The following is a 17,003-nucleotide window of genomic DNA, read 5'->3' as shown; positions in this document are numbered from 1 at the left end:
ATGCACCTAGACATCAGTTGAGTGCAGTTATCGCTACCCTTGAAACTTACATAAGACCGATCTGTCTCTAGACAAACTTGGTAGATACTGGCTGCTCCCAAATCAGGAGACGACTACTCACAGCTGCGTCGATAACCCAACCCCCTACTCAGTATGGTTATTTGGGTAAATTAGCTCTCAACAAAATTAACCCTTGTCTGTACATGGTAAGACTAAATATCTAATCATGTGATTTAAGGATTAGACTGTGCATGTGTCTGAGCACCTGTCTTTTTCTGACCCCGGTGTGCGACACTGCGCAGCATGACTGTCAGAGGTCACGCTGCACAGGCCACACCACTGCGTCTCTGCACAGACCCCGGCCACCCGCCAATGGCAGTAAATGGGTGGGGCGGGGGGTGTGTTTTTATTAGGGTTGTCAATCCTGGGAACCTGGCAATCCTGGGATTGTGCATTTTTCAACTGACAAACTGTCTTGAGAAAGTTCCCAAATTACCACGGGGACGAAACGTGTTGACGTCATCACTCTGTTTGAACTGGAAATCCCATTCAGCAAAACCTCCCAACTCACAGCTGAAGCGCAGCTCACCCCACGCTGCTGGCAATCAGCTGTCACGCTGACGACGAACCGAGCCTCAGCACAGATACACCCTCCTGTTTCCCGCTGACCCTCCAGCCAGAACTACAGCTGAAGTGCAGCTTCCACGCTGCCGGCCATCAGCTTCCCCCACCGACCGCTCACTCCACTACAGCGGGAATCCATCATCCGGCTCCCCATCTGGATAGAAGACCACTCACACCGTCAGTTCACCCCGTGTGCCGCTGCGGCCAGGACGGTGACTCAGTCGCTGACCACAGGACTGCTGCCGAGAAGGGCGAACGCCAGGTCTGCAAAGACATAATACCTCCCCGCAAAACAACTGGGACGATTTGCCGGTACATTTACGTGATTCAGCACGGAGAGAGTGTAACTCCAAAAGAGTGAGCATAAACTACACAAAACCAGTGACTACAAAATTACTTTCCTGTGCTATTCCCATTACAAATATTGGACAGCTGAAACTCATATATTTTCCTACCTCTTCATAATCCCCTGTGCACAAACTGGACTTTACATATTGGTACCATTAAATTATCATTATTTGCATATTATTATAATTTTCCACTTTTATAAATGGAAGATTGCTGAATGTCCTAAATTTATCACAAACCACGAAATCGGGACTCCAATTCAACATTGATCTGTCATATATTTGACATTATTTAAATGGTTTTATTTCTAATGCATAAACTGTGTATTTATATGTTAATTTTTATATAAAGCTTATAATTGCAACAGTGTGTCAATCATTCAATTTTTCCAGCCATATATATTGTGTTTCTAGTATTAACATCCAGCAGCGCAAACATACTTCAACCTCCCCCCCCCCCCCCTATTTTTTCTTTCTTTAACGTGAGTCTAGGCGGACTCACAGAAGCGTTTGCTGCAGCTGTTATACCTATCCACTTATTTACTCACTTATAACATATAAATATAATCAAGCTACCGAGCGCCAGGTACTGTGTCTAGGAGAGGCTCTTGTTAGCTTTACTCCGAAACACAAAAAAAAACCACATCATCCACCAGATGCCAATTTTTTAAACTAAATGCACTACAGGTCGAGTATCCCGTATCTGAATATCCGTTATCCGGATTATTCCGAAATACGGACATTCCAGAAAGTGAAATTTTTTTTTTTTTTTTTGCTAAAAACTCACTGGGGACATTTGTAACAGCATCACTGAGGACATGATATGTAACTGGCACTATATATGTGCAAGACAATGATTGCTTGGCATTCAAATTCAGTGCTGAGATAGTACACACATTTTGTTTCACGTTTTGAAACCTTGTTTTTTGAACAATTAAAATATATTTGTGTGTATTTTATGTGGTAATAAAATATATTTGTGTGTATATTATGTGTTTATACAGCATAAATGCAAGATACTTCAAAATACATCATTGAAATATTAAAATATTCCGAAATACGGAATAATCCGTTATCCAAAATTCTCCTGGTCCCGAGCATTTTGGATACGGGATACTCAACCTGTATAGTGCAAGAACTACTTTTCTGTACTTTACTGTACTGCACAGTATGTTATAGACATTTTTTTCCTCAGAAAATACTATTGCATAGGGGTTCGTCTCATTACGCTATTTCTAACGTGCTATGGGGATATGTGTATACACTATGGTCAAAGTACATACTGTAGCAGGCCAGACTCGTGTTAACAAAATGGCTACCATATTTCAACCAGGGCTTCATGGGAACCCACATCTATCTAGCTAGCGACAGCATAGTTTACACTTGTGTAAGGGCACTGCCTCCAAACTGTACCCGCCTCCACTACACAAATCTTACCCCCTGCCACACTGCATCCACCGGCACTGTCATCCCCTGCCACAATGCGACACCTGCACAACACTACTGCACACAGCTGCACTTCCACCTCCTGCCACACTGCATCCAACTGTATTACCGCCATCTGGCCCACTGCACCCAGCTGCACCAACACCACCTGGCACACTTGCACTATCTGCACCCCCACCTCCTGGCACACTGCACCATCTGCACCCCCATCTCCCGGCACACTATCCTCCGATTGCCCACCCCCCTTCTCAGGCAGCCAGAAGTCCTGCCCCACCCCCCCCCCATTTCCTCTCACCCCACACTGACAGACACCCAGCAGCAGTGTCCCTGCCCAGTGTCCTACTATTGCCGCCTCCGGCCATCCTCTTCCCCTCCCACACTGTGCATGGCTCCTTACCCACAGCCTAGTGCTGTCAGTCTGACAGTGGAGTGAGCCAGGTCCCCGGCACAGAGAGGACAGGACTCAACAGGGTCTCCGCTGTTGGCTCTCAGTGCTAGGGACCCGGCTCACTCCACTGTCAGACTGACAGCGCTGCTAGGCTGCGAGTAAGGAGCCGTGCACAATGTTGGAGGGAAAGGGAATGGCTGGAGGCGGCAGTAGTAGGACGCTGGGCAGGGACGCTACTGCGGGGGAATCTGTCAATGTGGGGTGAGAGGAAGGGAGGGAGCAGGACTTCTGGCTGCTTGGGGGGGGGGGGGGCGGCTTCCCTCTGTATCCATCCCTGCTCTAGGTACACTGGCGTCGCAGCACCCCAGGGAGCTGCGGCGCACAGTTTGGGATCCACTGTGTTATTGTATGAATGACACAGTATGAGCAGGTCAGACTCAAGCACCTAGCAGCTTTACAAAATGGCTACCGAGCGTGAAGCAAGGCATCCTGGAAGCTCACATCTATGGAGCAACAACATAAGGGAAAAGCTGAAGATGCGTCTCATTACGCTATTTAAAACACACTGGGGCTCCTGACAAAGGCACAGATGCTGCAATGGTCAACACGCAGCTTTGGTTTCCTACCCACACGCTGTCCAGGTTAAGGTGCACCTGCTGTGCAACAAGGAGCTGAGCACCTGGCAGGAGTTTTGACCTACAGTACCTGAGCGCAGGATTGCTCACGGTCACCACACTGCTGTCTGGTGATGGTGCCCTTGCTGGTGTCACTTGCCGGGGTATCCGTTCCCCGCCACCGCGTGAAGGGGATGCGCATGTGTGTGTGTGTGTGTGAGAGATGTTCATGCATCTCCGTTAGATGCAGCAGCTCTGCGCCAGCAGATTGTATAATGGGCTGGTTAATTCAGACCCACCATGGGTTCCGATGCTTGCCATTAACCATATGGGGGTCTTAGAAAATGTCGATTAATTTCCTCTGGTAGTTAAACATCTCCTCTTTCCATAACAACCCGGTTCTGAGTTGATTGGACCACCATAAATGGAGAAATTAGGCTTTTATCCCATTTTTATTTGTCCGAAGGGTTAAGCTATAGCAATTCTATAACATTGTGACTTGACACCAGCGCTGCTGACACTGTAACACATGCTGCACTATATAACATGCAGCAATTGTGACCATGCCTGTCACTTCAGTGCTAACAAAAATAACAGGCTCAATTCCCCGGACTGTGGGGAGGGGAGGGTGAGCAAACCTGTACTCAGATGGGTTTGCTCAAGTCTGGTGCTCAGCTCCCTGTTGCACAACAGGTAAGCCCAAATTTGGACAGTGGTGCAGGTAGGGGACCGGAGCTGTGGGTTTAACATTGCAGTGCCTTTGTATGTATGTGTTTTTGACTAGCATAATAAGACGCAACTTCAGCATTCCCCTTAGACATGTAAAACCTATCCCATTGCTCGCTCCATAGATGTGGGCTTCCACGAAGCCCTGGTTCATGCTCGGTGGCCATTTTGTTAACCTGCTCAAGTTTGGCCTGCTACGGTCAGTACTGGTGACTGTATGCTCACTCTATCCCCATAACCCCTATCTGTTGTATGTAGTGAAATGAGAGACAAGTACAGAAGTGCCCATATACAGTACGTGCATAACCTATGCAATAGCATTTTTGAAGATAAATGTCTATTTCTCTTTCGTCCAGTCCTGTGACACAGCTTACAGGAGCCAGGCACCTATGCTTCAATTCTTTGGTAGCAGGCTCCTCCCTTTCGCATACCACAATCCCTCAGTTTCGTATTTGTTTTTTTTTCCAGCATGTAACTTCATACTGAAGTAACACATGCTGAGAGCGCTACAGAGGCTGACAGAAGTGCATCCTGTCAGCTCTCTGTTTGTGGAGGGATGCGACTGCTTCCTTTGCACAGTGCTTACCTCTGGCTGACCAGAGGTTTCCGGAGCCCACCGGAAGGTTCTAACCAGCTCCTTGTTTAGAAGGGGTTCTTGGAGATGGATTCTCTGCGATGGAGCCCGCCATCTTGGATTTGAGATTAAAGACTGAAATCCTCTAGGGGAGTTGACGTCTTTTACAGGAGTCCAGTGCTGCTGGACAACTCCAAGTGGTCCCAAGAGGGAGTTACTGGAGGTGAGGAGAAGCACTAATGGGAGCGGCTGAAGGGGGGGAAAGGCGCCAAAAGGCTACCCTCCCCGCTGAAGCAGAGGTTTGGTCTCTTCCTGTGCTGTGGCGACATTTCTCTCCATGCTGCGGAGCTGAAACTGGGCAAATCTTTTCCACATAGGTCTCTCCTGGAAAGCCCTTCCCCCGCTGATTGCTGGCAACAGAACTTCCACAGATACACTGATACATGGCTCTGTGCTTTGCCTGTCATTTTGCATTGTTTTCTGAACATGACTGACTAGTGCACTTCTGTTGCTGGGGAGGAGGGAGCGAGGGGCATGTTTTATTATTGCAAGAAATGTGCTGCAAAATTTACATGTGAACAAGGGGACCAGGGGGAATTGTGACCTTCCTGTGATGCTGTTCCCTGTGGGTCGCGGACCCAGAGGTCTGAGGTAACTGAGCCAGCTTGGGCTGGCAAAATGATTCCTTGCTAGGGTCTCCTGGACATGGTCTTTCACCTCAGGCTTCTGGGGGGTCTCTTGCCCCAGCCCAGGGGGACCCCATTTTGCTGGAAGCTATGCAGGATACTGCTCAGGGTGTGCATAAGATGACATCCCTTATGGAGCAGTTTACCAAGTCCTCTGAGGATAGTGCAAATAGGCATGCTTTTTCTACCCCCCCCCCCCTCTTTTGAACTTAGATTCTGATGATGATGGGGTGTGTGAGGAGGATTTGGGTTGGACCCAGAGTGAGGAAGCTGATACGTCCGTTTCGGGCATTGAAGATTTACTACTGGCTGTTAAGCAGGCTTTAAATTTAGCTGAGGAGGAAAAAACTCCTACACACTGTGTCTTGAAGAAGAGTCGCTAGGAATCCTATGTCTTTTCCTTCAGATGAAGGGATGGTTTCTTTACTGGGGGAAGCTGGAAAATCCCCAGAAAAGAGATGGTTAATGACCAAAAAATATGCAAATATGTACCCTATGGCGGAGGATCATGTTAAGATATGGGAAAAGATTCCATTGGTAGATGCATCCGTGGCTAGATTATCTAAAGCCACTGCCTTGCCAGTACAAGGTGGTGCGGCCTTTAAGGACCAAGTGGGTAAAAAGGTTGAAGGTTGTCTTAAGGCAATTTTTGAAGGCGTAGGTTTCACACTGCGTCCCATTATTGCTTCAGCTTGGGTTGCAAAAGCAATGGTCAAATGGGCAGAGTCTTTAAGCAGTCAGCTCCAGTATGCTGCAGAGGCCTACTAATTAGCTGAAAAGCTGAGGTGTACTGCGGAGTACATCTGTGAGGCTGGTGAGGACGGCGTAAAGATGGCATCTAAGGTTTCTGTAACTTCTGTCACGGCCAGACGGGCACTTTGGCTAAAGGCATGGGAAGCGGATAATGAATCCAAAAAGTCCCTGGAAACATTGCCCTTCAAGGTGGAGTTACTCTTTGGGTCTGAATTAGAGAAAATTATAAAACAGGCTACGGGGGGAAAGAGCACTTTACTTCCCACTACTCCTAAGCCTACAGGTTCTAAATTTGGAGTGTTTAAGCCGTCCTTTCAGCCCCCCTTTCGAGGTGGAGCGTCTAACCGTGGACACGCAGGGCATGGAAGATTTCAGGCCGGTAGAAGGACTTCCAAATCAAAATTTGGAGTCTGCAAAGAAACATGCAGCAAAAGGGGAGGACAACTCCTCAGCATGATGGGGCGGAGGCTCCCCATTCTGGGATCACAGTGGGGGGCCGCCTCCTGCAGTTTCGGGACAGGGGATCCCTGTTTTTTTTTTCATTGTTTCAGAAGGTTACCGGATAAATCTCAGGAGTCCTCCCCCTTGCAGATTTCTCGCTACTCCCTTGTTGCGGACCGCATCGCTGAGGTCCGCGCTCCTGGGAGCAGCTTTGTCTCTCAAGGAGAAAGGGGTGGTGATCCCGGTACCTCAGGAGGAGAGAAAAAAGGGATTTTATACTATCCAGTTCTTAGTACCCAAACCAGACGGGTCTTTCAGACCCATTCTAAATTTGAAATCTTCATGTTTAGGTGGATCACTTTCGCATGGAGTCTCTGCGGTCAGTGCTTTAAAGCATAGAGCCGGGAGAGTTTCTGGCATCAGTAGATATTCAAGATGCATACCTCCATGTGACCTATAACATAAGTCCCTGCTCTGGTTTGCAATTGGAGAGAACCATTGGCAGTTTCAGGCTCTGCCATTTGGGCTGGCAACGGTCCCGAGGGTGTTAACAAAAGTGATGGCAGTCATGGCTGCAGCACTTAGACTGAAGGGAATAATAATTTTCTCTGACATGCAGCAGGGACCACTGGAATCACTTTGGTATTAGAGCTGGGAATGCTGGGAGCTAGGCACATCTTAATATTAATTAGGGGATACTGGCTCCTCCCCTCTAAGACCCACAATCCCCCCAGTGAGAAAATTGTGCCAGGGAGTTAGGTCACAGTTTTTTCTGCTCCTGCACGTTTTCAAGCTTTTTTCTATTAGTAAGAGTTTTTTCTCTATTTCTGTGAATCCCTTCCCCACCTAGGAAAAGGTGTGGGTCCGGGTATTCAGCGCCCCTGGATTCCAGGTCGTCGGTCAGGACCTCGCTAAAGGTGCCTGCCCGTACGTTTCCGTGTTCCTGCCACCCCTCCATCAAAGGGGACGCCAGTCACGAAGTGGGGAGCCTCCGGTGGTGAGTACTGCGCTGAGCGCACTTGCCACACGCCGTCCCCTGCTCTCCGTCTCAGCCACGCTGTGCGCTTAGCTCTGCAGCGTTTGTGAGGCGCCGCCATCTTGTGGACGGCGCGTCCTCGTGCTGCAGGTCCCGCTTGGTGAAAGCTGTTTGCCGGAGGCTTGCACGGAGGAGCGCTAGCAGCGGGTGGCTCCGGGCGCTGTCAGGACTGCACAGGCTGGCTAGGTATGAGGGAGAGGGGACACGCTTGGTATCGGGAGGCGGGCATGGCGCGGCCATTATACAGATACACTCAGTAAGGCTGACTCTTTCCTGTTTACAGGTGACTGCAGCTTGGGAAGCTCTGTAAAAGTTTATGTGCTGACATATATGGTGCGTTGCACTGTATAGGTCCTTGTGTTCACAGGGCTTATTCTCCTCCAGGTCTCACAGAACCCTGAGGTTTTTGGCTTGTGAGAGGTGTATCTGTACTTAGTGTGTGTGTGTAACTGTCCTGTATTGCACGCATTAATCGGGCCGGGCGAGCAGGTGATCATGACGGGCAGGTCAAAAGCCTCTCAGAAGGTTTTGGCCTGTACTGTTTGTGCAGCAAAGTTTTCCCAGTACACAGCTGAGGGGAACGCCACTGTTTGTCAGTCATGTTCAGGTGCCGAATCTGCTTCTCTAGCAGGCTCTCAGGCTCCCCAGTGGGCCTCGACCTTGGCGGGTACGATGTCCAAACTGACATCTGAGTTGGCGCTTGCTCGCAGAGCAGAGCCCACTTGGGCCACTGCTTTGGTAAGGTCTGTGGAGGGGTTAGCTAGCTCCATGAGCAGACCGCAGAGGCCCTCCACCTCCAGTAATAAGCGGCCTTATCAGGCTCTTATTGTAGAAGATGATTTGGATGAGGAGCATGATCCATTTCATGAAATGGAGGATGGCGAATGGGAGGAGGTTTAGGATGTCATTCCTGGGGGAGAGCCTACTCCGTTAGGTATAGAGGCCCTTATTATGGCGGTAAAGGAGGTTCTTCGTTTACCGGAGGATCCTATGCCAGAGCCGCAGGAGTTTGATCTGTTTGGCGGGGTTCAGAAGACGTCAGTGGTCTTCCCCTGTCCAAATCAGGATCAGCTTTTGGCGGCATGGAAAAATCCGGACAAGAGGTTCCAGATTCCCAGGCGTTTTCCTTCCCTGTATCCCTTTGAGCCGGCCGCCCTAAGCAAATGGGAGACTCCGCCTCCTGTGGACACTTCAGTTTCCCGGTTGTCGAAGAAGACTACGCTGCCAGTCCCAGGTGCTTCGGCCTTAAAGGACCCTTCAGACAGAAAGATGGAGGCGACTCTCAAAGCCATTTATGTGGCTGCAGGTACTCAACTCAGACCGGCCATAGTGTCGGCCTGGGTAAATAAGGCTAACCTCAGGTGGGCAGAGTTAATCATCGAGGGCTTGGAGGCCGGCATGCCTCTTGATGAACTGCGCCGCTTAGCCGAACACATTAAGGAGTCGGCTGTGTTTCTAGGGGAAGCAGCAAAGGACGTGTCTTTAATCTCTTCTAGAATCTCAGCAAGCGCCATTTCTGCGCGTCGAGCCCTCTGGCTACACTCTTGGCAGGCGGACGCGGAATCTAAGAGGGCTGTGGAGGGTCTTCCCTTTTCAGGGGACATCCTCTTCGGTCCTGAATTAGATAAATGGATTTCACAGGCGACGGGAGGGAAGTCAGCCTTCCTGCCATCTGCAACACCTCCTCCACCTAGGCGACAGTTTGCAGGCCCGTCGTTTCAGTCCTTTCGGACTCAGTGCCCCTTTCGGGGCAGAGGAAGAGGCTTCCAGTCGTCCAGAGGTTCCCGGGCCAGAGCCCGTCCTCAGGTCGCCCCAAGAGTCCAGGACCCTAAGCCCCAGCAGAAGCCGGTGGCATGACGGTTTACCAGCTTCCGTCAACAGCTTGCAGGTAGGTGCCCATCTGTTGGCCTTCAGAACCCAATGGTTCTCCCTATCGGAGGATCCGTGGGTTCGCAGGGTAATTTCAGAGGGGTACCGAATTCAGTTCGATTCCACACCTCCGGTGCTGTTCTTCACAACGGCCCTACCAATATCTCGAGACAAGAGAGTGAGCCTGCTCGAGGCTATTCGGATCTTGTTGGAGGCTCAGGTAATCATGCCGGTTCCAGCAGCTCAGAGGAACACGGGGTACTACTCAAGCCTCTTTGTGGTCCCCAAGCCGGATGGGTCGGTCAGGCCCATTCTCAACTTGAAACCTTTGAATCTGCTAGTCTCTTATCAACCATTCAAGATGGAATCAATTCACTCAGTAATTGCTTCCTTAAAGCCAGGGGAGTACATGATATCCTTGGATATCAAGGATGCTTACCTACACATCCCGATATGGATTCCTCACCAAGCCTTTCTCCGCTTTGCCATAGGTCGGGATCATTTTCAGTTCAGGGCTCTGCCCTTCGGATTATCGTCAGCGCCCAGAGTATTTACCAAGACTCTGTCGGTGGTCATTGCGTCCCTCAGATGTCAGGGAGTGACCATAATGGACGATCTCCTAATCAAGGCGCCAACGAGGGAGTTACTGGAGAGTCATGCGAGATTGACCACCCAGACGCTCACCAGCCTGGGTTGGATAATGAATTTCAAGAAGTCCTCTCTAGTCCCATCCAGGAGGATCTTGTTCCTAGGTCTTTGGCTAGACACGGAGTCTCTGAGAATCTTCCTGCCGGAGGACAAGGTCCAGGCGATCTTGCTCCTAGTTCAGAGGGTCTTACTTCCACAGAAGATCAGCCTTCACCTGTGTACGCAACTATTAGGGAAGATGGTGGCAGCCTTCCCAGCTCTGACGTGGGGGCGTTTCCACTCAAGACCGTTTCAGTGGGATCTTCTCAGGAACGGTGCGGGCTCGCATCTGAATCTTCACAGAAGGATCCGCTTGTCGGCCGAGGCGAGACACTCCTTACTGTGGTGGCGTCACAGGAAGAACTTGGTAGAGGGCCGTCGGTTTGCAGTCCAGGACTGGATTGTGTTGACGACGGACGCAAGCCTCCGCGGCTGGGGAGCCGTGGTGCTCCACCTTCGTCTCCAGGGCAAGTGGTGTCTTCACGAATGTCACTTGTCCATCAATGTGTTGGAGATCAGGGCCATCTACAATGCCCTGCTGGAGGCTCAGGAATTCCTTCAGGGTCAACAGGTAAAAATAAGATCGGACAATGCCACGGCAGTCGCCTACGTAAACAGGCAGGGCGGCACGAGAAGCGGCATGGCCATGAAGGAAGTAAGGAAGATCCTTCAGTGGGCGGAACGGTCAAGAGTAATTCTGCTGGCGGTATTCCTCCCAGGTCGGGAAAATCTGGAGGCCGATTTCCTCAGCAGGGAGGACCTGCACCCAGGCGAATGGTCTCTCAACCCGAGGTGTTCCGGGAGCTCACCGACAGGTGGGGAGTTCCCGAAGTGGACCTGATGGCGTCTCAAAAGAACCATCAGCTAGCAGCGTACATGGCACGTACAAGGGATCCTCAGGCCATAGCAGTAGACGCTCTGTCAACTCCGTGGGAGTTCAGCTTCGTGTACCTGTTCCCTCCACTTCCACTTCTGGGCCAAGTGCTCAAGAGGCTCAAGAGGGAACCAGTGCAAGCTATTCTGATAGCGCCCTGGTGGCCTCGCAGAACGTGGTTTTCAGACATCCAGATGTTACTGGCAGACGAGCCAGTTCGGTTGCCCCTCAGACCGGATCTTCTTCTGCAGGGACCCTTCTTCCATCAGAATCTTCCACAGCTGCATTTGACGGCGTGGCTGTTGAGACCTCGGTCCTGCGGGAGAGGGGTATTCCAAGAACAGTAATTCCTACGATGTTAAGGGCCCGGAAACCCGCCTCGGCAGCGCATTATCACAGAATATGGCGCTCGTATGCTGTCTGGTGCGAGTCAAAGGGCTGGCCATTCCGGGTCTTCAGATTGTCCCGCCTTCTGTTGTTCCTACAGAGAGGGTTGGACGGGGGTCTGAGACTGGGATCTCTTAAGGTTCAAGTCTCGGCCTTGTCCGTCCTTTTTGAGATTGGCACTCATGCCTGAGGTGCAAACTTTCTTCCAGGGGGTTCTTCGGGTCCAGCCTCCCTTCGTACCTCCCACAGCTCCGTGGGATTTGGATTTGGTACTGGCTTTTTTGAGGTCAGAGACCTTTGAACCATTGGACAGGGTGGAACTGAAGTTCTTGTGCTGGAAGACAGTGCTTTTGCTAGCCCTGTCTTCAGCTCGCCGTGTGTCAGAGCTTAGTGCCCTGTCCTGTAGACCTCCGTATTTAATTTTCCACGAGGACAGAGCAGAACTGCGCACCCATTCCAGGTTTCTTCCGAAGGTGGTATCCTCATACCACATTAACCAGCCTATCGTGGTTCCGGCGTTTCAAGGAGGTTCTCCGGAGCAGTCCTTATTGGATGTTGTCCGGGCGCTACGGATTTACGTGGATAGAACAAAGTCTATACGTAAATCAGACTCCTTATTTGTCCTCTATGACGCTTTCCGCAGGGGTTGGCCTGCGTCCAAGCAGATGATTGCACGATGGATCAAGTGGACGATCCGTAGTGCATATCTGCACGCGGGACAGGTCCCTCCTGTCTCGCTGACAGCGCACTCTACCAGGTCGGTGAGCACGTCTTGGGCCGCCGAGAGAGGGGCTTCGATTTCTCAGCTTTGCAGGGCGGCCACTTGGTCGTCACGAAACACGTTTGTGAAATTTTACCAGTTTGATACTTTTGCCTCTTCGGCTTCGACCTTTGGTCGGCTGGTTTTGCAGGATCCTCAGCGTTCTCCCACCCGGGGCATGGTCTTTGGAACCTCCCCAAAGTGATTCCAGTGGTCCCTGCTGCATGTCAGAGAAAAGAGGATTTTGGTACTTACCGGTAAATCCATTTCTCTGAGATCAGCAGGGACCACTGGACACCCGCCCAGCTGCTGGATCCTGTCTGTTGTGTTTCTGTGCGACCCGGTCCGGTGCCTGCGTGTTGTAGGTATGTTAAGTTATGTTGTTTTCCTGTAACCCTTTCCTCTGGTGGGCCAATTTCCTCACTGGGGGATTGTGGGTCTTAGAGGGGAGGAGCCAGTATCCCCTAATTAATATTAAGATGTGCCTAGCTCCCAGCATTCCCAGCTCTAATACCAAAGTGATTCCAGTGGTCCCTGCTGATCTCAGAGAAATGGATTTACCGGTAAGTACCAAAATCCTCTTATTCCATATCTGGACGACCTTCTCCAAGGCGGAGTCAGCAGAGAAGCTTCAGGAACATCTGAGCATCGCGACCCAATTCTTCCGAGACCAGGGGTGGGTACTAAATCTACCCAAGTCCACAGAGTCTGCGATTTCTCTTGTGATTGCAAGGAATAAGCGGAAAGACCAGGATCAGTTGAATCAGCATATCAATCGTTTATTGATCATGTGCACACGGGTAACTTAGTCGGGGGACCAAGTGACGACATTTGTTAGACTGCACAATAGCTTAAATAGGGTTGGTACATCCTACAAATGGTACAGCTGTAACCTGAACTAATTGCACGTGACACCATATAAAGAGTTATAGTAAAACCTGGACACAGCAATATTCATAATTATAACCATGAAAATCCCTCTTGGTCATACAGGGGCCACATGTCAAAGAGGATCCACCATCCATCATTCTACATGTCTATGACCTCCCCAAGACCTCACTATAATAGATACATTTGTTCAAACACATGCAAAACTATGTAAGATAATACTTGTAACCTAGGGAGAGCATATATCCTGAGCTATAGATAATTCACAGCACACAGTGTTAACCCTTTAATACATTCAGCTCCATGTGTGGGTTCCATAATTCTACGACACTCTGGGTGATTCTGGATACACACTTGCATAGGGTTTTTCTACCAGAACCCAAGGCAGTGGAAATTCGGCAGCTGGTTTTGAATATTTTGCGAGCACCTGCACCTTCGGTGTGGCAAGGAGTACAGTTGCTTGAGAAAATGGTAGCAACGTTCGAGACTCTTCAGTTTGCCAGGTTCCATTCAAGGATTTTTCAATGGAACATCCTGGCTTGTTGGTCGGGAAATGCAAAGACCTTGAAACGGGAACGGTTGCTTCTGTCTCAGGAATCGGGAGAATCCCTGATCTGGTTGGACAGATGTGGAGATTTTACAGCTGGGACATTCCCTCCCCTCCTGGGACTGGCTGGTCATCACGACCGATGCCAGTCTGAGGGGTTGGGGGTGGTAGTTCTTCAACTACGGCTACAGGGCCTCTGGTCAAAGGAAGAATCCAGCCTTCCCATCAATATTCTGGAACTTCGGGCAGTCTGGAATGCGTTATTACAGGCGGAGGAGTTCCTGAAAGGATCACCAATACGGGTACAGTCCGACAATGCCACAAAAGTGGTCCCAGTGAACCATCAGGGTGGGACCCGCAGCATGATGGCAATGAACGAAGTCTCACGGATTTTCACTTGGGCGGAGATCAACGTTCCTGTGTTGTCGGCTGTTTTCATTCCAGGGATCAGGAATGTGGAAGAGGACATCCTCAGCAGGGAGACTCTGCTGGAGGGGGAACGGTCCCTTCATCAGGAAGTGTTTTAGGAGATTGTGGATCGCTGGGGTCTACCAGACATAGACCTGATGGCGACAAGGAGCAACTGTCAGGTACCAAGATTTTGTTCTTGAGCAAGGGATCCAACAGCTTGGGCAGTGGATGCCATGACAGTTCCTTGGAATTTTCACATGGTTTACATATTCCCTCTGTTTCCCATGCTCCCGAGGGTATTGAAGAGAGTGAAGGGTCAGGGCGTGCAAACTATTCTAATTGCCCTGGATTGGCCCAGGAGGTCGTAGTACTCCAACGTACTGAGATTGTTGACGGATTCTTGGCGGCTCCCTCTTTGGCAGGATTTGTTAAAGCAAGGATCGTTTCTTCACACGGACCCAGCTCGTCTCAATTTGACGGCGTGGTTTATGAAACCACCTTATTAAAAAAGAAGAGGTTTTCAGATGAGGTGATACAGACCATGCTTAGGGCTCTTAAGCTCTGGGACGTCCCCAGTGTAACTCCAGTGACACCTAGTGGATAAAGGAGAAAGAGGAATTTTGTACTTACCGTAAATCCTTTTCTCCGAGTCCACAGTTGTCACTGGATGCCCGCCTCAGCGCTGTTCTCTTCTTTTGCCTTAGGGCAAGTTACCTATCAGGGTAATTACTTTGGAGTTTTCCCTGTTATAACGGTTATGTTTTGATACTACGTTGTCTGTTGACTCTGTATGGTTTGGTTTTCAGTGTTTTTTCTCACTGTCTTCTTTATTTCTTCTTTACTTCTTGTATTGAATGATCTATGTGGTGTTTAACCTCTTCTGAAGTGTGTTTTACCTTCCTGCTCCCTTCGGGGCACAATCTTTCGGACTGCCTGAGAGGGGAAGTAGGAGGGAAAGAGTTGGCCACACTAATTTTATATTTAAAGTACCCATGCTCCCTGTGGTCGCTTTCTATTCCCCAGTGTAACTCCAGTGACACCTGTGGACTCGGAGAAAAGGATTTACAGTAAGTACAAAATCCCTCTTTCCATCTCCAGGACAATTAGGGCCTTAATCCAATCCTGTACAAACATTGCATTTGAGAGATATATGTACATATAGATAGAAGGTAACACCAAGCACACATCCGCCCCCAAAAAATAAAGAGTATTGGGCACTGTATCCCACCCATATGATTTCTATTTTTCTCGCGCTGCCCCCCTGCACTGGAACAACCCATCAGGCTTTCTGATTCCCTTACCTCCTTCAAGCGCTCCCTCAAAACCCACTTTTTTCGACTAGCCTATCCCTCCTCCTAACCTCTTTTGATCCTCCGTCATAACCGTTCCTACTTATCCTATTTTTCGTTCATCCACCCACCTGCTTTTAGTATGTTAACTCTTATCAGTAGGGCCCTGCTTCCTCACGTACTCACCCTACCTCTTTACCTCATCTGTGCTCCTGTCCTTCCCTTCCTCTACTTCATCTTCAGTCTCCTCGACAATTTCGACACCTTCAGAACTGATGCTCATTTTAGTTCTACCAGCTATACCCCTATTTATGCTGCATTTTATCAACACACCCTGTATGTTACCTTGTAATTTGTTTTTTGTTTGCTATGTATGTCGCTGCAGACACTTTGTGGCCCCTTATAAATAAATGTACTACTACTACTATTTGCAAAGCAAAGGAGGACAGCCTTAAGATCCAGCAGCACTCCCCGAAACATATAAATTACACTCAGTGGGCAGGTAACCATCAATCTTTCTCGTTTTTTTCATGTTGACCTATTATAGGTGTTGACCTATGGGCTGTCGACTTATATTGGGTCGACGCAATGACCCATACCCATGCACAGTTGCCAAGAAAAATTTAGGTCCTTTTTTATTTTTGTGGCAAACTGAAATTATTGTTAAATCTACACCTAATTTTTAATGTTTCTTAGCCTGTTTCTCTACTACTCTCGGGTTTTATCCATGCAGCAGTCCCCCCCCCCCCCCCCCCCCCCCCCAGGCCCTTATGTCAGCCATAACTGAAAATTATGTCATGTAACCTGCAGAAGGTCATGTCTAATCAGAAGTTTCCAAGTTCACAGTTGCCTATGAGTATTATCTCCCACACTACTTTCACATGCATATTAAAGTGCTAAACTTAGATGTCTTGCTATTTCCATGTTATGAAAATAAAGGATTCTAACGAAAGACTACTGCGTTGAGCAGAACCCTGTTCTCCACAAACAGGAAAGGAGCACCTAATGTTTAACTGATGGTTATGCTGCTTTACTATAAATTAACAAAGCTAAATTATTTCCAACAAAAATTTGAACAATGTATTTAAAATTTCTGTTTTTATATAGTACACAAAAAGTGAACAAAGACGTAGAAATGGAGATTGAAAAGAAAAATAAGGACACAGAAGATCATGAGCCAGCTGAAAGCAATGATCTTGCATCCACTGGATTTTCACACACAGTCCCCTTCAAACTACAAAAATTGCAGGAAAAGGAACTGCGAAGTATACGAAAGACAGATTTTTTTTTTTAAATCAATCATTTTTATTGATGTTTTGATTATTTCAGAACAATAGAACAGTTCAAGAACAAGAAAAAATGGAGAGAACAAACATACTGCAATACATAACATTGCATTGTCATATTCAAAAATAAAAAATTGCAACTTAAATTACAAAATCAGATTGTGTGGATTAATCTATCAAATAATATCTCTTCTTACATTTATTTGCCATGTATTAATAAACATTTTCCAACATTTTGACATTTAAATTGTGATAACATAATTAATAATAGGAAGATGTCATCAATAACAAGCCAATTAATCAAACATTACCTAACTTGACAAGAGCCTATTGCAGGACATCAATAAAATGGCATTAAAAGGAGAGATGA

The 17,003-nt window shown here is 48.6% G+C and overlaps 1 protein-coding gene across 1 annotated transcript in view; it reads left to right on the top strand.

The window, feature by feature from the left end:
• WDR75 (WD repeat domain 75) overlaps positions 1 to 16,790 on the top strand; it is a 334,745-nt gene extending 317,955 nt beyond the window's left edge. The window contains exon 21 of the mRNA XM_083153502.1: positions 16,455 to 16,790. Coding sequence (XP_083009628.1) covers positions 16,455 to 16,641 — 187 coding nt within the window. The 3' untranslated portion in view covers positions 16,642 to 16,790. The remainder of the gene's footprint in view (positions 1 to 16,454) is intronic.
• The last annotated feature ends 213 nt before the right edge of the window (positions 16,791 to 17,003 follow it).

The sequence above is a fragment of the Crinia signifera genome, chromosome 7 (genome assembly GCF_055691185.1).
Source record: "Crinia signifera chromosome 7, ASM5569118v1, whole genome shotgun sequence".
Lineage (NCBI taxonomy): Eukaryota > Metazoa > Chordata > Amphibia > Anura > Myobatrachidae > Crinia > Crinia signifera.
The sequence above is the reverse complement of the archived record's forward strand: the minus strand, read 5'-3'. Positions and strand labels throughout refer to the sequence as shown.